Consider the following 21829-nt stretch of genomic DNA (forward strand, 5'->3'; position numbering starts at 1 on the left):
TTTGATTTTTATATAATTATGATGCAGGATTGATAATACAAAAGAAACAGGTTGGTAATGGAGAACTCTGCTCTACTAAATAAAGATCTTGTTTTCTTAACCATAAAATTTCTCAGAGAAGAGGGATTGAAGGAAACTGCACACATGTGGGTCACCCTCTGTATATAAATTCAGTTCTGGTTTTTGTTCTCATCATTGATCTTTTGACATTTTGTTTCCTTTAATTTTTTATTCTTCTATTCATAGGCTTGAGTGTGAAAGTGGGTTGTTCTTTAACCTGAAGCATTTTGAGAAGATGTTAGTTGTTGGAAAATGGGATGATGCTGAGAGCTATCTTTCTAGATTTACAAGCATAGATGACAACGTGCACTCAACCAAAATTTACTTTGAAATCAGAAAACAAAAATACCTTGAAGCATTGGATATGTAAGCTTTCTATTGTCTTACAAATTTAAGAAAAACCTAATTGGGCTAATCGTATTATTTTCAAAGAAATCCTAAGTTTTCATTTAGGTATAATTTTCATATCCTATGTTTGTGTTGTTTCATCGTTCATTAGTCACGATCGTGGTGAGGCTTTAGATATTCTCCTTAGGGATCTAAAAGTTTGTATTCCCGGGCATGAAGAACTGTTTAATGAATTGACTCAGCTTTTGGCAGTCAACAATATAAGGTACAACTCAATTTTCAGTGTTCTAATTTTAGATGTGAAGTTGATGTGCTTTAAGGTTAACCTTTTTTCTGGGTCTGATCAGAGAGCATGCATTACTTGCAACATATAAAGATACAAATTCTGCGAGGAAAAATGTTGCAGATGGTATTATAAAACTCATTGAGGGAAATCCTGAGTTCCATGGAAAATTGAAGTTTCCTACCTTTAAAAAACAGCGATTATATTATCTTCTGAACCTAAGGTTTCACTCTTTTTTTCAACTTAGAGTTGATAATATATATATAGACACATATAGCAATCATGTTTGTTTGTTTTTATTCTCGATTTAGACATTTATGTTTGTTCATTTTGTCAGTTTGAATTGGCAACATCAAGTTCGTAAAGATCCACTTCGAGCTCCTGACATGAAAACCTTTTTAATGGACCCTGTTTCCAGTTCCAGTTCGAATCCTTCACTTCTGCAATCAGAAAATAATGATTCAATTGAAAACTTGCAATCTGGTAAGCATAACTCAAATCGCAATTCTAACTCTTATGCTTTAATTGGCTTTGAAGCATTTTGTGCTGCATTAGCATATCTGGGTATGTGATTTGTTCTTGCTTAATTAAATCATTTCAATTATTGTGTATGACGGTAATAATCCATGTCCTTTCTCTAGAAACTACAATGGAGGATCATAATGTATTATCACTGCAGGGAAGACCCAACCAGGTGTCAGAGGAGGTTTGTTGGACTTCTTTTGTTAAACATTGTTGATTATATAAAAGATACACAAGGTTTTAGAAAATAAAAAGTTATTTGTTTTGTTTTATATATATATATATATATATATGTGTGTGTGTGTGAGAGAGCACTTGTGGTATTCTAACCAATATATAAAATTATATATATTGTTTCTCAAAGAGATTATCCCCGTGATATAAGATGATATTTTACATTTGCAATCAAAAATACTTATTTTTTTATATATTTTGATCCTGATAATGATATTCATAATTCTTCATACCAGATTAATTACACAAATTATCTTTCTATATAATGTGCTACTTCATTGTCTATTTTCAAGTGTTGTGTCCATGCAGTACTTATGTCCAACAAGGTTAGGTTTCATCAATAGCAAGATTTCATCAATACCATATAATCGAACATGACCTTTTGGAAATTTAAATTTCTCGAACATAATTTTTTCACTTCAAACCTCCTTCCTGCGATGTTCTACTCTCGCTATGTATTTGATTAGTTTTAATTCTCAATGATTTTTACCAGATTTTCCTTCTGGGTGAGCCTTCTTTATCTATTCATTCTCTTGCAAAAAGAATACTCTAGACTAGATCATCTGAGATTTGTTAGTCTTGGTTAATTATGCCTTTATGCAGTCCTCCAATTTAATGTCCTATTATCTAAGTGCCTACTTATAGTTTTTTTAAAGTAACTTGTGTAGGCATCTTATAACAATATTTTAATGCAATGCAGAGGATATAAATATCAATAAAAATGTTTTATATTTGCTCCTTATCCATGACCATATCCTCATTTGGGCTATAAGCTCCTTTTCCTATATATTATGATCCTAACAATGATATTCATAATTCTTCATAATAAATTAATTACACAAGTTATCTTTCTACATAATGTGCTACTTCATTGTCTATTTCCAAGTGTTGTGTCCATGCAAGACTTATGTCCAACAAGGTTTCATCAATTCCATATAATCGAACATGGCCCTTGGAAATTTAAATTTCTGGCACAAAATTTTTTCACTTCAAACCTCCTTCTTGTGATGTTTTGCTCTCGTTATGTATGTTCTGCTCTTGTTATGTATTTGATTGGTTTTAGTTCTTGATAGTTTTTACCAGATTTTTCTTCTAGGTGAGTTGCCTTCTTTCTCTATTCATTTTCCTGCAAAAAAGAATACTCTAAACTACTTAGATTTGTTAGTCTTGGTTAATTATGCCATTTATGTAGTCCTCCAATTTAATGTCCTATTATCCAAGTGCCTACTTATAGTTTTTGTAAAGTAACTTGTGTAAGCATCTTATAACAATGTTTTAATATAATGCAGAGGATATAAATACCAATCAGAGTATGAGAAAAATGTTTTATATTTGATTCTTATCCATGACCATATCCTCATATGGGTTATAAGCTCTGTTTCCTATATATTCTGATTCTAACAATGATATTCATAATTCTTCATAACATATTAACTACACAAGTTATCTTCCTACATAACGTGCTACTTCATTTTCTATCTCCAAGTGTTGTGTCCATGCAGTACTTATGTCCAACAAGGTTTCATCAATACCATCTAATCGAACATGGTCTTGGAAATTTAAATATCTCGCACGAAATTTTTTCACTTCAAACCTTCTTCCTGTGATGTTTTGCTCTCACTATGGATTTGATTGATTTTAGTTCTCAATTATTTTTACCAGATTTTCCTTCTGGGTGAGCCTTTTTTCTCTATTCATTTTCCTGCAAAAAGAACACTCTAGACTAGATCATCTGAGATTTGTTAGTCCTGGTTAGTTATGCCCTTTATGCAGTCCTCCAATTTAATATCCTATTATCCAAGTCCCTACCTATAGTGTTTGTTAAGTAAATTGTGTAGGCAACTTATAACAATGTTTTAATGCAATGCAGAGGACATAAATACCAATCTGAGAAATGCAATACAACTTATAAAATGTTAAGTAAATTGTGTAGGAATCTTATTCATGGACGTATCCTCATTTGGGCCATAAGCTCCTTTTCCTATATATTCTGATCCTAATAATGATATTTATAATTCTTCATAACAGATTAATTACACAAGTTATCTTCATACATAATGTGTTATTTCATTGTCCACTTCCAAGTGTTATGTCTATGCAGTACTTATGTCCAACTTGGTTTCATCAATTCCATCTAATCGAACATGGCCTTGGAAATTTAAATTTCTGGCACAAATTTTTTTCACTTCAAACCTCCTTCTTGTGATGTTTTGCTCTAACTATGTATTTGATTGGTTTTAGTTCTCAATAGTTGTTACCAGATTTTCCTTCTAGGTGAGCCGCCTTCTTTCTTTATTCATTTTCCTGCAAAAAGAATACTCTAAATTACTGAGATTTGTTAGTCTTGGTTAATTATGCCCTTTATGCAATCCTCCAATTTAATGTCCTATTATCCAAGTGTCTACTTATAGTTTTTGTAAGGTAACTTGTGTAGGCATCTTATAACAATGTTTTCATGCAATGCAGAGCATATAAATACCAATCAGAGTATGAGAAAAATGTTTTATATTTGATCTTTATCCATGACCATATCCTCATTTGAGCTATAAACTCATTTTCCTATATATTCTGATCCTAAAAATGATATTCATAATTCTTCATAATAGATTAATTACACAAGATATCTTCTAACGTAATGTGCTACTTCATTTGTCTATTTCCAAGTGTTGTGTCCGTACAGTACTTATGTCCAAAAAAGTTTCATCAATTCCTCTAATTGAACATGGTCTTGGAAATTTAAATTTCTCTCACAAAATTTTCTCTTCAAACCTCCTTCCTGTGATGTTCTGCTCTCGCTATGTATTTGATTGGTTTTAGTTCTCGATTATTTTTACCAGATTTTCCTTCAGGGTGAGCCTTGTTTATCTATTCATTTTCCTACAAAAAGAACACTTTAGACTAGATCTTCTGAGATTTGTTAGTCTTCTTTAGTTATGCCCTTTATGTAGTCCTCCAATTTAATGTCCTATTATCCAAGTCCCTACCTATAGGTTTTTGTTAAGTAAATTGTGTAGGCATCTTATAACAATGTTTTAATGCAATGTAGAAGCCATAAATATCAATCAGAGAATAAGAAAGATGTTGTTTTATGGTTGCTTCTTATTCATGGCCGTATCCTCATTTGGGCCATATATTCTTCATCTACCTTTGCTTTTCGAAACAAAATGTTTTTTTCTTCCATATACTCCATATGATAGCTATCTACATCTCCTTCCAAATGTTGTTTCCTTTTTTATTAGTTCCATTAAGTGAAAGTAATTAAAATTTATTCTTAATTGGTTATGGTTTACATTACATAACTCCTACAAAAAAAATCACACATTTGTCATACTTTAGTTGCTATCTTGCATCCAAAAAACAAATGGTTGGTTGTTTCCTTACTCTCCCCAAACATAAGACACAGTTCATTTTTCAGCCTATTGCCCATGTGTTTTAATTGTTCCTTAATAGGTATTTTATTTGACATAACCCTCCATGCTAAACATTGGACCGATAGTAGTACCTTTACTGCTCATGATTCTGTAAAAATCGTGGTTTCTTCTCTCCTACTTTTATCATACAACTTCTTGTACATATCTTGAACCATGTAGCAGTCATCATCTTCACCACCCCATATTCAAATGTCATTCCTTTCCTTATTTAGTGATATTGTAGATAATTTTCTCTTTAGTTCTATTACTTGTCTTTTCTCATTCGAACCATCGCCTCCTCCAACTCATGTTTCATTCCCACTTGCTTCGTATATGAATTGGCATATAGTCTAGGGTAGGAGTGTGTGAGTATAATTTCCTCCTCAAGCCATTTATCTTCCTAGAATCTTATCCTAGTTCCTGATCCAATCTTTCATTTCGCATTCATATCAAACCAATTTTCTTGTGAAGGCCCACAAGTGTTCCTTAGGTCTCTCTACCACCAAGATTCACCCTTACCACATCTTGCATTATTAAGATCTCTCCATGACCCATACTTAGACTCTATTATATCCTTCCATAACTCTTCATTTTTGTTCTTAGTTTCCACTTCTATTTACCTAGTAGGATTGTGTTGAATAGTTTAATATCTTTAATCCCTAATCCACCCTCTTTCTTAGGTTGACACAACTTTGTCCTCCATCCCCAATCTCCACAAAAATTTTCATTGTATTTTATTGATTTGTTGATTCACACAAGTCGACGTCTGACATGTAATATAAAGGTAATGTTGTAATTACAACCTTAATTAGGCACACTCTTCTTGCAAAAGATATATAGTTGTCTTCCCTCCCACTTTGTAAGTCTATTTTTTATTTTATTAATGATTAGTTTCCAAAAAAAATATTCTCCTTGGGTTACCTCCCACATTCATTCCTAAGTATTTGAATGGTATTCTTATTATTTTATTTTGCAGTTGAGAATCAGTAAAAATCTCTTTAATTCACTCTCTTATATACCCATTCCACCAATTTTGCTATTATGAAAGTTTCCTTCAAGGTTTAACGCTAGTTAAAAACATCTAAAAATACTTTTAACCATCATTATATTTCTATTATCTGCCTTATAAGTAAATAATGTATCATCTGCAAACTGCAACATACTTCAACATACTTACTGTAATCTCCTCTTCCCCTATTTTCACTCCTTCTAAAATCTGATTTTTAACATCTTTTCTAACCATCCCAGCTAGGCCTTCAACAACTAATAAATGAAGAGGGTGTCAAAGGATCTCCTTATTTAAAATCTTTTGTTGGTTTGAATTCTTGAGTTGGATTGCCATTGACTAAGATTGATATTATTGATGAATCGAGACATCCCTTTATTCACCTTATCCATTTCTCACAGTCTCAATCTTTGCAACATATAATATAAAATTCCAACTAACTGAATCATATGCTTTCTCAAAATCTACTTTCTCTATTGCACATTTCTTCCTTTTTTTCCATCTAGCCTTCCCCACCACTTCATTTGCCACAAAAACACTGTCCAATAATCCTTTACCCTTGATGAATGCAGATTGAGTAATATCTATTATGTTAGGGAGTATACTTTTCAGCCTATTAAAACTCTGGATATAATCTTACATGTGCTTCCTACCAAAGAAATTGGTCTGTATTCATCTAGGTCTATGGGAGTCAATTTTAGGTATAAGAGATATAAACACTGCATTACAGCCCCTAGGCATTATCTCTCTTCTTTCAAAGTCCTTCACAGCTTCTATCAATTCCTTTTTCAATGTCTCCCAATGCTGGTCATGGACTTTTGCTGCTCTCACATTGCCCGACAACAACCTTTATTTCCTTCTTTGTGATATTGCATGTCAGCATTCTATTAGTTTCAAGGGTATGGTTGGGAAATCAATATTATCTATCCTAATATCATTAGTTATTTCTTCTGTAAATCTTTTTTTTTTTAAAAAATCCTTAATTCCTCCCTTAACAACATTAGGCTTAGAAGAGTATATTCGATGTTCACTATTAGCTTAAGTATTATATATATATATATAACTTTTTTTTTCTGTTTGTTCTGATTTCAACATGGTTTTTGTAAAAGAATGGTAATAAAAAAGGCTTGGAAGATGGGAGGTCCAAACCAAAAATTTATGAGTCGTCCCCTTGTCAATTTTTGGAGCTTCCAACTCATCCCGACATAACCAAGGTATGACATTTTAGAGCAATGCTTTATTGTTAAAAATTACATGTATTATCACTAATTTTAAAAAAATAGTTGAACATGATAAATATCATCTTTTAAAAATATAGCTCTATTTATAATGCTCAACTCCCCTTTTACATAAATGCCATCATAAAATAACAATTACTACTGGGTCCCATGGATTAATTAAATGATTGTTACAAATATTAAGTTGAGAATGAATGTTTTAATAAGATCTATTTTGCACAAACAAATACACATTAGAATTTACTACTAGGGAGAAATTATCGTTAACTTTCCCTACGATAAACAGATAGTTAGAGTGACTTACACCAATGAGGGAAATGGCATTTTGGCATTGGCATCAAATGGTCATCATATACTTTGGAAGTGGCCTTGTAATAACCTTAACTCGGATGGCAAGGTAAGTGGAAACATAAAATCCACTTTTTTTTTTTTTTTAATTTTCCCTTTACCCATCCTACCTTCATATTTTTAGATTTCTTACTTTGTAGTTGAATTTATCATAAAATATATGTAATACATGTAGGCAACTACACAAGTTTCTCCTCAAATTTGGCAACCAAGGAGCTCGCAATTGATGAGCAATGAACTTTCAAGTTCATATAGTGGACCCCCAATTTCTTCTTTTTCCTTATCAAAGAACGATTTATATCTCATGTCAACATCTGGTGGACCAATCTCATTGTTCCACATGTTCTCGCTTGAGGTAAACATTATTAGAATTCTTTATATTATATGAGTTTTTTTTTTTTTGCAAATTTGTTAAAAAAATTTATAAAAAAGATTTTGTTATTTTAAATATTTTAATTCGCAGGTAATTCTTTTGTGGATAATTATTTTCTACAAAATTATAAAATTTGCAAATATTTTTTACAATTTTTTTTTGCTAAAAGTATTTTATATAAAATATTTTGTAAAAAAATTGGTAGCAATTTTTTGCAATTTTTTTCATAACAAAATTTGTAGATATTTCTTACGAAAAAAATTTCAAAACAAAATTAATACAAAATATAATTTTTTTTTAATAGTAAAAGCAAAAATATAAAAAAATTATTGTATCGAAGAAAAGTTCTTCATTTATATGAAATTTCTAATGTTAATATTGTTATATTATTGTGAAGGTTTGATTCCGTCTATGTTAAAAATTCTAAGTATGAATTGAAAATCTCGTACTAAATATAAATGAAAGAGTTTAATGGTATATAAAAAAAAAAAAAATCAAACTCACAAACATTGATTCTTAGATTTTATATTGAAAATAATGTCAGCTTTCTTATATAGATATGTCTAATTATATCAGTATTTGTACCATAAAATCTCTAATTTCACAAGAGTTTCGTAGCCACTTATAATTATACATAAACTCTTTCTGAAATAAAAAATAATTGAGTTTTCATTTTGTAATTATGTCACGTACCTCTTTTTCATCCTATGCTCATTTATGTTGCATACCTCATTTTTATCCTATATGTCCATTCATTTATAAACATTATCCCTTTGTTATCTTTTTTTTATTATTATTATTTGATATCACACTACTATTTACAATTTTTCTACTACATGTTTACACTGAAACTATGATTTGTTTGATAATAAATGTTATGCATTGTCCAATAAATACAGACTTTGACGACTATCATGCCACCATCATCTATAACAACTTGCCTCGCCCTCTACCCTCGTGATAACAATATACTCGCTATTGGTATGGATGATTTGAGTATAATTATATACAACACTAGTACAAATAAGGTATACAAGTTACTTTATGTTGAGAAACATATGTTTCATCACCTACTTCAAAGAGGTTGAAGGTATAACTTTTTGTGTCATACTTTTATACAGATTATAAGCAAACTTGAGGGTCACACCAAAAGAGTTTCCGACCTTGCATTTTCAAATAGTTTTGATCTCCTTGTTTCCATCGGTGTAAATGATCAGGTTAGTAATATCTATTTTAAAATTACCTTTCATTTTATTTGAATAATCCAAATATGAGTATAAATTTTAAATTAAGTAGAAATGACAAAATTAAAAATAAAGACTCATAAACCGAGTGTCTTACTGTCTTTAACGGATAAGTTAGTCAATTTTCCTAACTTGCTCCATATTAATTTTATTTGTCATTATTTTAATTACCACTTGTAGATTTTTGTATGGAACACCAATGGATGGAAAAAACTAAAAGATAGGTACTTGCAAATACATGGACAAAGGGTGCCGGAAGTACTAACTGAGACACATATTCACTTTCACCTATATCAGAGGCACTTCCTTGTTGTACGAAGTGATTGTCTTGTAATGTATAAAGCAAGAAATCTCAAATGTTATAACCAGGTTTTCCCTTTTTTCCTTCACTTGTGATATTGTTTTCTTCGTATAAAGTGACTTGTTTCTTACTAAACAAACATACAAACTTTTTGTTTCGTGCTAGTGGGTTCCAAGAGCTGCAGAGGTTATCTCCCAAGCAACTTTCTCATCTGATGGTCAAGCTGTGTATGTCTGTTTTGTTGATGGAACTGTAGCAATACTTGATACTTTAAAGTTTCAAATGCGTTGTAAGATTAATCTCTCGACTTACATTCCTACAATCCCAAGGTATGTTTTAATGGGTTATTATTTTCTGCTATTGTTGTGGTTATGGTGTTGTAGTGTTTTTTTTATCTTTTGTTATAATGATCTAAGCAGTCATCATGATGACGAACTATTGATTCTAATACCATTATTTGAGATTTTTTTATTTTCTTTTAAATTCATTAGGAATACACCTGACATTAGCTTAACTCATTAACTCATTGACATAATTTTTAACTTAAACTCTCAAAATAATAAATTTATGGATTTTTTACTTAATATTATTTAATTTTATTATTTTTATTCGATATAGAATTTAAATTTACACTTAAATTATTTTAACGTGTTTTTCTTCTTTAAAGTTACAATTTCTAGACTGAGTAATTAATAACAAGTTTTGGTTTGTTCATGAGATCTTGGTATCACCACAACAAGCTTTGGCCTTTTTATTTGACTGTCACACTAGAATCTGTTTTCTGGAAGAAAAGAAAAGATTTTAGTTTATGCACATTAGTAACACTGTTTTTATTCTGTGTCACTGCATTGTGCATCGTCATTCCACTAGGTTCATTTAATTTTGTTGTCACAATTGTAATCTCCAAAAGAAAATTAATAGAATTTTTTTTTTTAACTTTTACATATTGCATATTCCTTTGGCACACATTAGAATTATATTATTTGTTATTTTGTTTATTCCAGTTCAAGCATGTCTCCAATAGCCATTGCTGCACATCCACAGAATCCAACCCAGTTTGTTGTGGGGCTCACAGATGGTAGAGCCTTTGTGTTTGAGCCTCGAGAGCCACAAGATTGGAGCAGGTTTAGCCATTGATAATGCAACACCAGGATTGTGAGAGTTCGTGAACATGTCAAAAATGAAATGAATGACTGAAGATTAATAGAAAAGTATAATCAATAATTAGAGAAAATAAAAAACAATAATACTGTTTATTGTTACTCTTCATTATCTATTGCTACTTTTTTATTCATTTTGTTAAGTTATCCTTAATTACATGATCGTGATATGTTTTAGTTATCATGTTATTCTCTAAATTTATCATTATTTAACTAAACTAATTGATATTAAATGTAAACATTAATTTGATCAAATTGTGTGTTAGACAAAATTATGATTCCATCATTTATAAAAGCGCGTAATGAAAACATTTTTTTTTTCGAACTATTATTTATATTGTTTTGGATCTATTTCTCTTAAGATTTGTATGGGGAATAGTGAAACTATTTTTTGTTTTCTCTGTTTTTAGAAGTCTTGAAAAGAAGGAAAAGAAATTAACTCACTTGGAAATTTTGTAGTTAAAAGCGAAAAATAAGATATAAGGTGTTCTCAAAATAAATAAGATCTAAATTTTTGGTTTAGTTCTTTTCAATACTTTTGTGAATCTTTTTACATATTGTGTGGTGTGATTTGCTATAGGTTTAAGCAATTAAGTTGGTATCTCCGAAAGACTATTCAAGAGATTTAATTTATATATTATGTAATTACATGTTTTTGACGAGTAAAATATATTTGTAATATAATTTTACTAGATAATAGAAAAAATATATATTAATATAAAACTTTTATACATTTTTTCTTTCTCTTATCTTCTATTTACTTTTTCATTTATTTTTTATAAAATCAAATCATCTTATTAAGTAGATCCAAGATTTTTTTTTTAATGTTATCAATTGTAAAAAAAAAAAAAAGACCAATTTATTTCCATCTTATTGGGGTGGGGTCTAATTTCACTTACAGAAACATAAATTGAACTCTAAATTAACATATGCGTTAATGTATAACCAAAAAAACTGTTATATCATAAATATCAAGTTATAGTAGGCTGAAGAATACCCTACTTACAAATTTGAATTAAACTAAATTAAGCATACACTCAAACCATCTTAATTAAAGTGAATTTATGCATAAAATATTTAAAGTGCATAAGAGGGGGCTATATATAGAACTGGACGAAAAATATGATAAAAATGAATAATATAATGTGATACTTGACATCCATAAATTGTTACATTCCACCACTTAATCACTCACCAAGGATACATTACAATATTAATCACAAGCCTTCACCTATGAAAAAAAAAAGCTGTATATATGTATATACTTTTGGTGCAAGCTGAACAAATCAAATCATCCAATATACTGGTACACCTTAAAGAATGAAACCTCGCAGCAATTCCCTTCAAGTATAAAAACCAAATAAATATATATCACCAGCTTTTCTAGTCTCAAATCCCAACTAGTATCACACTGGCATCAGAAAAAATAATCCAATCATAGCACCGAACAATGAGCTAAACAACAGTATGCAGAACAAAACTCCCTGCAAAAAAAAAAATGCAAGAAAACCCCTTCAGGCCAACCACATCGGTAAAAGGTAATTGAGAAAAAAGACAGAAAAAAAAAACATAGTTGAAGGTATGTAATAATGTAATTTCATAACAATAAAAAACAGAACAAAAAATTTTAAGATGGAAAGATTAAATGTTAAGGACGACTGTGAAATACTAAAACTATTCATAACTTTTATTATTAGTCAATCCAGAACACTCTTATGTAACCCAAATATTAAATATTTAACAGCTAACATAACCAAGCTTTTGGTTACATAGAATGGACAATGAACATATACAAGACATTAACGTTATTGATGTTATCTTAAGTAACCTGTTTCTGTCCAAAGTCTAACGCCAAAAGCCAAGAGTTTTTCTTCCAGTCAGGGAACTGGCAAATCTCGTCTTACAAATTGTTTGCTTGAGTCATTCATATGATAAAGTGTCAGTGGTCACCATGAACAGTGATATCATTCAAACAGTGCCTCAACAATTATATTTTATAAATCCCATAAAAAAATGGGTGAATATGAGAAGGTCACCCCAAAGATTTACTATTGTTAGTTAATAATACATACATATAAACATTAGCTACATTAACCATTGTGCATGTTTCTATGTTATTATACAAGTTTATATAAACCCTACTTTTCGTAGGTCAATCAAAACAATGCTTTGCCTCTTGCATATGATAGCCTAAGTTCCTATAACAGAGTCCATAAAACTAACGAAGCAGTAAGTAGAATTGATTTTATTGCTCAGAACTTCAGATATAACATGGAAGGACGAACACTTCGGCATAAAAGCTTGGCTTGAAATGAAATAAAAAGATTAGAAAGAGACTGTAAGGGGGGAACATAACATGGATAAATCATTAGGTATGCAGGAACCGCGTCAGCATTTGAAATCCTCTAGTTTTTTTGTTTCTTTTTCACCCTCTTAACAAACTCTCTCTGTTTGTTTGATATTGTTTCTTTAATTCTGATTTATGAAAATTCATTGGCAATTCCCTTTGATCTCCAAAGTTATTTCTGGAAGAAGGATTCTCCTTTCCTCAGAAGTTGTTCACAATAACTTTTTCCCTGGTGCATCAGATGAATTTGTTTCTCAATTCTCACAGCAAACTCAACAAAAACCAACGCAAGATAATAATTGTCTCTGTAATACCTAGTGTCGTGGTAATCTACAGACAAATCTAAAAGTTTGGCTGAGGGTCAAATAAGCACACTCTTAAGAAATACACTTTAAACTTAACTAAACCTTCCAAAACCTTGTACGACAAGGTTTATATCTACTGTAAATTTGTTTTATACCTTGTACGATAAGGTTTATATATACTATAAATTTGTTTTATCTCTAGTTAACGTAAAATGTATGACAGAAACATCTTAAACACTAAGGCAGTAGAAAGCCATTCACCATCAGAACTATGGTGGCAGGAAACTGGCATATATTATTATTATTATTATTTGTCGTGGTTATTCAGCCAACCCATCTTGATACCTTTTGAGTTTGATGGCAATTATAAAAGAAGATTAAGGTTTGGTTTACGCAGGCAAATTGATATACATGAAAAAGAAACTAAAATTCCTAAAATCTTTTCTACCACAAACAGAAATAACCTCAGTAGTGTCTTGAATATGCAAATCATGAACAATTTATCCCCCCTCTATCCCATTCAAAACATAAATAGATCATGCCGGCAGAAAACATCTAGCCGGTTAGTCCAGCATTCCGTTATTCATGAAACAACAATTTCAGTTATAAACATAGATTTTAAAAAAATAATAATAATTAAATGCTGTTGGAAGATGATCTTCTGTAAGAGGAGCACAACAAAATTGTAGAACACATAAGGTCTCACTTACCCGTCTTAGAATGGGATGAAGGAGCTTGAAAAATACGAAGACAAGAAATCATGCCTCTCAAGAATTTTTAACAAAAGAAGAAAACTTAAAACTGCTCCAATATGGAATGGAGTTTAGGAACACGCCGACGAAACAATGGTTCAAGTCGAAATGATGGATCACTAAACTGCCACCCCTGAGCATCGTACATCTCATTCCATGCCTGTACTATCTCATCAATTTTGAACCCTGTCATTAAGAAGAATGGATTGTTAGCTATCTGTAATCCTAAAATATTTCTTTTAAAGGAATATCACATCTTTCCATCACATACCTTCAAGTGCTGTTTCATTTGAGCAGTGATTCTTTACAATGAAAGCAATATCTGTTCCAGAAGTTCCAGCTAGTTCAAATTTTTCAACAGCAACCTCCAAACATTCCTCCCATGTGGGAAGGCCAAGCTTATATTCCACAACAGAACGTTCATACAACAAGGTTCCCCATAGTAGGTGTATCTGAGACCTCATCTTTGCAGCTTGCTTTGAAGCTTCATCATCAGAAACATCTTTGAAAAGACCATCCAAGCCCATTTTCTCTAACTGTTCTCTATATTTATCTGATTTGGATATTCCATTCAAACGCTGCTCCTCAACCTCCTCCCACATCAAGATGCCTTTCTCCATGCTATCCTCTGCCTTGTTATAAAGTTGTAGAACCTCCTCAGAAAAGCCAGCATTTGAGTCCTTGCATGCCAATGCATAACACCAGCACAGCCTTGCTTGCTCAAACTGCTGATGCCCAAGAGCAAGATATCCTTCATAGAAATCAGGTTTGATTTTCAAGGCTTCTTCATATCTCAATTCTGCTTTCTCGTACTCCTTTCGTGCCAACTCATATGCAGCTTTTATATGCTCCAAGGAAGATTCTCTAGCCCCATCCTCCGAAAAGGAACCTTGATTCCTTGCCCTGGACATCTGAACACTTCCCCAATTAAACAGTGCCAAGGCAGCCATCTCTTGAAATTTATCAGCAGCAATTCCAAAAAGTTCTTGAGCATCATTGCTTGCTACGGTATCCTCCATCGCTTCTCCGTACAGCTTCATTGCAAACTCATGAGTATCTAGATAAGAATCAGACTCAAACCCTACATGGTTCTTGAACAGCCTTGCAAACTGGAGAAGCCAGTCCTCCACAGTAATCATCCTTTTTGCAGCATCTTCATCTCTGCCTTCTTCCGTACCCCTATTCTCAACACCACCATTTTCATTTCCACCCTCCCTTTGCACCTCGTCCTCATTGGTTGTTGTTCCATCATAAGAAGGTTCTTGATCTGGACTGACCTCAGTAATATAAAGCCTAAACGATGCCTTCTCAGGAGCAGACTTTTCAGCTAACCTTAGTTCATCTGTAGTAGTGATAGTAACCAAATCACCTTCTTTATCCTTATACTTCACAAGAACTCCCTTCAAACCTGGAAACCGGTTCCTAGCTATATCCCTCACCAACTTCGCACTACAATTCACGGGTAATTGAGCCCACCTTATATCTTCTCCAAACACCAACTTCACGCTCCTTGTGATCGTGGCATGTTTTTCTTCCTCCACAGGTTTGACTTCCACCACCTTTTTTTCTTGCTCAATTGCTTTTGAATCCACCTCTTTTACTCGCTCAATTGTTTTTGAAACCACCTTGTCTTCTTGCCCAATTGTTTCGGAATCCACCTTGCCTTCTTGCCCAATTGTTTTGGAAACCACCTTTTTATCCTCAACAATGACACCCGGCTTTTCCTCCACAACCACCTTGTCCACAATTTTTTTACCTCTCTTCTTCTTCAGTTTTTGCGAAGAACGAGAAGGAGAGTGATAAACGGTTGTATCAAAAGCCATCCTTTTATCATCAACAGAGACCCCCTTTTCTTCCGTTGACTTCGTGAGGCTCTCGAGAAGCTCCAACGCGGTGAGGTTATTTGGCTCCATGCTCAAAACAAGATTAACATCCCTTAGCGCCAAATCCGAGCGATTAAGCTCACGATAGCATGTGGCTCTTTTCAGAATAGCTTTGCTGTACCTTGGAGACACTTCCAGCGCCAAATTGCATTCGTGAATGGCTCGAGGGTATTCCCCGAGACCCAATTGCATGTAACACGTGGCCATGTTGGTATGAAGGTGTGCGACATCTATGTGGTTCTTCGGAAGCAGCTTCAGTGCCTTCTCGTACTTGAGCATGGCGCCTTCGTGATCCTTCTTCTGAAACAACTTGTTACCTTCTTCCCTGAACTCTTGTGACATGTTAATGAACATTGCTGTATCTTCATCGAAAGCTTTGGAAGACTTGGCATGTTTGGCATGTGAATTTGCAGCACCCGGGGTAGCGATATCCTTCTTCTTCCCTGAGGGCTTTCCCATTAAGAACCAAAGGGACAATCCCAATCAAGATTTGAGAAAGAGAAATGAATGAAGGGAGAAAGGAAGAGGATACAGGTAGATGAAAAAGGAGAATTGAATTGAACGGTTGGTTTTGGGGGGAATGAATATCTTGTGCAGAGAAAATTGCGAAGAACACAACAATAGTGATTGCGGCACTACAGGTTAAGCCATTTTTATTGCATAAGCACTTATCTCTAGGGCTTAGTTTGGACAAGTCAACTCTGCCACAAGGATAAAAGTTTCACACTTAGGTATATGCTTGGAGGTACATATGGTTATTTACTAAAAAAAACTATTAATTTTATTTAATTGAAATAGATTTTGGTTTTAAATGAAAAATATATTTTAAACTATTATTAGAATATCTATACATAGTCGTAGATGACAAATAAATAGATGCATAGAGGAGGGAGTTATTTTAACTAGTTATAATGTTGGTAACAAAAAATATCTAAATTGATGGAACATGAATACGAATATGCATATTTAACCCTTTTTTATTTGATTTGGACATACAAAATTTCTTTGGTTCACTTCATTTTTTAAATTACTTAAATAATTTTTAATTATCTAAAATATTGTGTCTTGAAATTTATCAATTATAATCTTTTTCTTATTTAGAATTAAAAAAGTTACGAGTTAAATTTACATTCAGTAACGTCGCCAATTTATTTTTATTTCTAATATTGAGAAATTAAAATACAATGGAAAAAAAGTGTTTTGACAAGCACGTTTTACAAACATATTACAGCTCTTTCCAATAATAAAAATATTTAATTAAATTATTTAATAAAATGATACTAATAACTATAACTGTAGATTGGTTGAATAAAATTGTATGCTTATCAACAACTGTGGTAAAAGTGGAAAGAACAAGTATTTATTTATTTATTTTAACTTTTAATGGTCTAGTATTCATTATTAAAGCATTTCATTTTTTAAATAACCAAAGTTGGAAAACTTTTCTTATTCTAAATTTTTAAGTTTTATAATAATTATCTAAAAATATACGATAATAATTTGTAATTAAAAATGTTCTAGAATACCGGGCATATTCATTCAACCAATATTTTTTATTATTTCACTTTATTTTAATTCTTTTAATTTTGAATTAATTGTCTTTTTCAACTTTGTTGGTTATTAATGTTATTTGAGTGTTTATGTTTCCTTTTGCATTTATATGTTCTTTTTTCCTACTCAATCAAGTAGAAGAAGAAAAAAATCCTCCTTTTTATTTTCTTTTCAACTATGCGTTCTCTTTCATTCTAGTTTCTATTCTATCACTTTCTTTTTACCTTTTTTTTGTTTCCTTCGAAAACCAAACAAAATGTTAGTTGAGTTTAGGTAGTTAGACAGAAGACACCTGATTTTTTTCTCTTTATGCTGATGTGGTAGTGGTGTTACATGCGTACACTTCACAATGAACCATTTCCAAGATCAATGAAAATCATTTGCCAATGTAATCATCCAAAAACAAATTTTCCTACATTGAAAGAATAACAGTTTACACTGCTGAGGTGTGTTTACTGTCTAAGAACTAACAGTTCTGGATATCACAGGGCGCTATTTACGTGACATGTTGATTTTCAAAACGAGAATTCACATTTCAGTGCCTACTCTGTTGTCTTGACTCGAAGATGCGTGTAACCTAAATCAAAACCAGGAAAACAACCGTGAAGATGGAGAGGTGTCCGTACATTTCCAGCAGCATGACAAAAAACCTACGATTCCTGTCCCCATGGTTTGAGCAATGTCTTTTTCTCGATGTTGTAGCACTTTAACAAACTCCTCTGTACTCAAGCTTCCATCCCTATTTGCATCAAACAAATGGAAAACAATCTCAACCACATTGTCCGACAGAGATAAACCGCAAACCTGTAATTCAACAACCAAACACCATAAGAAGTTGGCAAATCGAAATCACAAATAAACTTTCAGGCATGTGATTCTGTTCTGGATATCACAGGGTCGTACATGTGAAGCAGCTCGCTTAAAATCATCTCTTGTTAACAGGCCTTGTACTTCTGCAAAACTGAAAATGGCCAGCGAAAATGGTAATAACTTTTTCCGCAGCTCGGAAAAGTTTTTGAACTCCTCAAATGTTATGCGTACATCCTTAAACCGTGGATCAATTCTCAATTCATCAGCCAGATCAAGCAACTTGCCTATATGACTCAAGTCAGCAGAAGCAACAATGGAGCGAGCAAAGTCCATGGCCGGTATAGTTTTTCGAGATTTGTAATCATAATGAGCAAACTCCAACCTCACAATCTACACACATAATATTATAATTAGTTTGCAAGCATAATCATTCTAATGTCCACAGATAGAGGAGCATGAATTTCAAGTTATCCTGTTAAATCACAACCGCATATGTAAGGCAAAGAAGCAACTAGAGACATACTTCATCATGGAAATCTCTCATAAACTGGACGAATTTATCATGATTTAGGCGTCCCTTTCCATCTTTACCAAATAAGTATTTCACCAGCCCTCCATTCTCTACAGAAGCATTGGTGGTTCGGCCAGTTCGTCTTCCATGCCCATGGTAATCACCATGTCTGGTATGAGATCGCATTGATTGCATGACTTTCTTGAATTCTTCATGGTCTATTTCTCTGGAAATGGAGGAAACTAATTAAGGTCACCAGGAGTGAAGAAGAAGAGGAGAAGAGTTATCACCCACAAGAACATCAAATCAAATTTAAGATACAGCCAGAATTATGACACTGTATTAGTATAATCTTTTATCTCTTTGATTCGATGGCATGAATGTATCCAGTCTATTTGCAATTATATGATGCTTAACAGATAACTAGCAGCCAGTGTGTTTAGAACTAATCATATGGTTAAAAATGTTAAATCTGTAACGTGTTGTGCAAGAAATAATCACAGTTTACAACATACCAAGTTACTAAACTAAGAGCATGTAAGGTCTATAAAATATGATTGGTAATTCATTGAAAGAAGGTAGCATGAGCACTGACCCGTCATTATCCTTGTCAAACATTTTAAATGCTGCGGAGAAGCTTGATTCTGGGATGCTAAGCAGAGTTACCAAAAACATATACCTGCTCCAGTTAAGATGAGACCATTATGAAGACAGAAAAAATAGACGGAGGGTAATGAATACAGATTAGAGAACTCACTCTTTGAAGGATATAAGTCCATCTTTGTCTACATCAAAAAGCATAAAAAAATCCGAAGGGGGACACCACAAATGATCAGGATTTTTTTCACCTGTCAAGCTTCCCTCTCTTATTATGTTGGATTCTGATGGAGGAAAAACAGGAACAATTGCTCGCATTAGGTCTGCAGGCTTCATGAATATCTCTCTTTTTGGAGTACGACAAGACGCAAAGTATTCAAAAACCTTAATACAGAAGAGTGGAGTTTGTCAATGTAAAGAATTTTCTTAACAAGAGTCTAACACTATTGATGTTTGTTCCTTCTAATGTTTGTAAAACTGATTTTAATTGAAACTAATTTTAGAGTGGAGCCATTTATGTTTAGATTTTTCACTTCAGAAGCAAGTCAACGCTCAAACTCAGCATAAAATTGTCTATTCAACACAAGATTCCATCCAAAGTGCACGTGTGGTTTAACGTATATGATAGGCGGTAAGCAGAAATAACAAATAGTAGTTTCCACGCTTTTTTATTCTATTGATATGAACATGCCACGTCATGCAAGTATTTGATGTGAAAACAAACACAAGCAATTTTGAGTATGAATAAATTCTCTACAATGGGTCTACGTCAAACACGTAAACATTGTCCAAAATTACAATACTTAGTATTTCAACATAATTTGAATAACCCAACACAAAATCTTGACGTAGCTTGAAGTGTTAATGTATTATCTTGAATTACCAAATTTCAAGAAAGAAAAAATCAAAGTATTTATCTTGAATTCACTATGCATAAATGGTTTTATACAACAATGCAGGTAATGCAATTAGATAATTCAACATGCTAGTGATATATACCTTTTCGGGTGGACTATGCAACCGCAGGCGCTTCTCATAGTTGAAGTAAATCTTGGTTTTGTACTCATCTGCAAGAAAACAGAAAGAACGTGTAAGTGTAATCTTTCTAGTACTAGCCGTACGATTAAGTATAATTGAACGAAAACATTTGGGGGAGAGGGTAAATCATTTGGAAAACAGAAAAGGTACTACCAACAAGCAAACCAGGAGCAGTTGCAGGAAGGGGTGATTTTTCAGAGACCGGCGGGGAAGACGCGGGAAGGGTATTATCAAAGAAAACGGAATGGAAGGGTGAAGTGGGTGAGTTGTAGCAATAGAAAAGAGCAAGAGCAGAGGTTACGCCTGCAACTGCAACAATGGCTGAACCTGAAGCCCAACTGGGACTGCGACGAGGAGCGGGAGAAGATGAAGATGAAGATGAAGATGAAAATGAAGATTGCGAAGTGGAAGAATTCAGGGTACGGAAACGTTGAGTGAACAGAGAGAATCTCCGGAGAGTGGAAAAGGAAGGCATGATGTGCTCAGAGAGAAGAACAGGGGAACATGCAGAATGCTTTTGCTTTGGTTTACTTCTTCTTCTTCTTCTTTTTGTAAGGCCTAAACAAGAGAGAGTCAAGAATCACAAGGTGGCAAGTCAAGAATCACAACTAAAATAAAACAGATCCTCTCCAAATAACTTCATCTCCATACAAGAGTTAGTTCATCACAATAATCACAACCGTTGATTACTGCACAGAAAACAGACAATAAGAAAGAAAACTCAATCAACGGTGCAGATCTTCAGGCCTACTGTAGAGAAACAGCAGAGACGTTTTTTATTATCTGATTTTTTTTGTCCAGAGACAGTTATGACTAAGCCCACTGGGCTAAGTTCTGTAACTAAGGTGATCCCCAAGCAAGATTGAAGTAAGCCCAAAACACTAGTCAGTGCATGTATTTCCCTAAAATAAGATAAAAAATAAACTCGTGTTTTAGTTAGAAATCCATATCAGCCCAATTTTATGTTTTATTATTGAATATTTTTAATTTTAAATTTTATAAAATATAGGTGTGCATATAATAGAGAGAGGTAAAAAACTAGTTTTTTTTAGTTACACTTTTAGATAAAGTTCTGGATTCAAATTTTATAGATGAAAAAGTAAAATATATAATGTAAAGAAAAAACCACACTAAAGATAGTAAACGAGATATTCTAGTATAAATTAAGTATGAATAAAGTTCAACAAATACTTCATTTAAAAAAAAGTAAATGCCTCATGTTTATAACATAATTATAAATAAAAAAAACACATTAAAGTTAAACACAAAGTTTGAAATATTAGATCTTATTAGTATCTCTTCTATATTATTTTATTACAATCTCTTCTTATTTTCTTACTCTTTAATTTTTTGTTTGTTTATGGATTTTAGTACCAAAACATTATGTACTTATTTTACTTATTGTGCAGAGATGAACAAAGAGATTTAAATTTATGATAAGAACGCAATCTAGATCTTATTTTTTTCAATAAGATGGTTTAATATTTAACCTGTTTTAAAACTCTTGT

The 21829-nt window shown here is 32.5% G+C and overlaps 3 protein-coding genes across 3 annotated transcripts; 1 reads left to right on the plus strand and 2 right to left on the minus strand.

The window, feature by feature from the left end:
- On the plus strand, window positions 1-10654 carry LOC114164828 (topless-related protein 1-like). Its single transcript, XM_028049601.2, has 14 exons — window positions 1-146; window positions 247-426; window positions 560-673; window positions 756-914; window positions 1029-1174; window positions 1333-1397; window positions 6973-7077; window positions 7388-7498; window positions 7625-7804; window positions 8722-8850; window positions 8944-9039; window positions 9247-9435; window positions 9533-9696; window positions 10372-10654. The coding sequence occupies exons 1-14, from the start codon at window positions 58-60 to the stop codon at window positions 10502-10504; spliced, it is 1860 nt and encodes a 619-aa protein (XP_027905402.1). The 5' UTR covers window positions 1-57; the 3' UTR covers window positions 10505-10654.
- A 975-nt stretch (window positions 10655-11629) lies between these two features.
- LOC114163310 (protein PHOX4-like) lies at window positions 11630-16482 on the minus strand. The gene is made up of 3 exons (XM_028047538.2): window positions 14203-16482; window positions 13890-14117; window positions 11630-12011 (listed from the first exon to the last, which is right to left on the minus strand). The coding sequence occupies exons 1-2, from the start codon at window positions 16271-16273 to the stop codon at window positions 13975-13977; spliced, it is 2214 nt and encodes a 737-aa protein (XP_027903339.1). The 5' UTR covers window positions 16274-16482; the 3' UTR covers window positions 11630-12011; window positions 13890-13974.
- A 1242-nt stretch (window positions 16483-17724) lies between these two features.
- LOC114164623 (calcium uptake protein, mitochondrial-like) lies at window positions 17725-20962 on the minus strand. Its single transcript, XM_028049356.2, has 7 exons — window positions 20475-20962; window positions 20283-20350; window positions 19444-19667; window positions 19282-19365; window positions 18699-18912; window positions 18269-18565; window positions 17725-18169 (listed from the first exon to the last, which is right to left on the minus strand). The coding sequence occupies exons 1-7, from the start codon at window positions 20794-20796 to the stop codon at window positions 17948-17950; spliced, it is 1431 nt and encodes a 476-aa protein (XP_027905157.1). The 5' UTR covers window positions 20797-20962; the 3' UTR covers window positions 17725-17947.
- Between the last annotated feature and the right edge of the window lie 867 nt (window positions 20963-21829).

This window comes from Vigna unguiculata, chromosome 9 (assembly GCF_037176805.1).
Source record: "Vigna unguiculata cultivar grain cowpea cultivar isolate G323 ecotype 2 chromosome 9, ASM3717680v1, whole genome shotgun sequence".
Taxonomy (NCBI): Eukaryota; Viridiplantae; Streptophyta; class Magnoliopsida; order Fabales; family Fabaceae; genus Vigna; species Vigna unguiculata.

Coding starts and splice junctions, on each gene's coding strand:
- LOC114164828 (XM_028049601.2), top strand. CDS start 58: ATGGAGAACTCTGCTCTACTAAATAAAGATCTTGTTTTCTTAACCATA. Junction 915..1,028: donor TATTATCTTCTGAACCTAAG/GTTTCACTCTTT, acceptor TCATTTTGTCAG/TTTGAATTGGCAACATCAAG. Junction 8,851..8,943: donor ACAACACTAGTACAAATAAG/GTATACAAGTTA, acceptor ACTTTTATACAG/ATTATAAGCAAACTTGAGGG.
- LOC114164623 (XM_028049356.2), bottom strand. CDS start 20,796: ATGCCTTCCTTTTCCACTCTCCGGAGATTCTCTCTGTTCACTCAACGT. Junction 19,366..19,443: donor GGACTTATATCCTTCAAAGA/GTGAGTTCTCTA, acceptor TAACTGGAGCAG/GTATATGTTTTTGGTAACTC. Junction 18,170..18,268: donor TTAAGCGAGCTGCTTCACAT/GTACGACCCTGT, acceptor GTTGAATTACAG/GTTTGCGGTTTATCTCTGTC.
- LOC114163310 (XM_028047538.2), bottom strand. CDS start 16,273: ATGGGAAAGCCCTCAGGGAAGAAGAAGGATATCGCTACCCCGGGTGCT. Junction 14,118..14,202: donor AAATGAAACAGCACTTGAAG/GTATGTGATGGA, acceptor TCTTAATGACAG/GGTTCAAAATTGATGAGATA.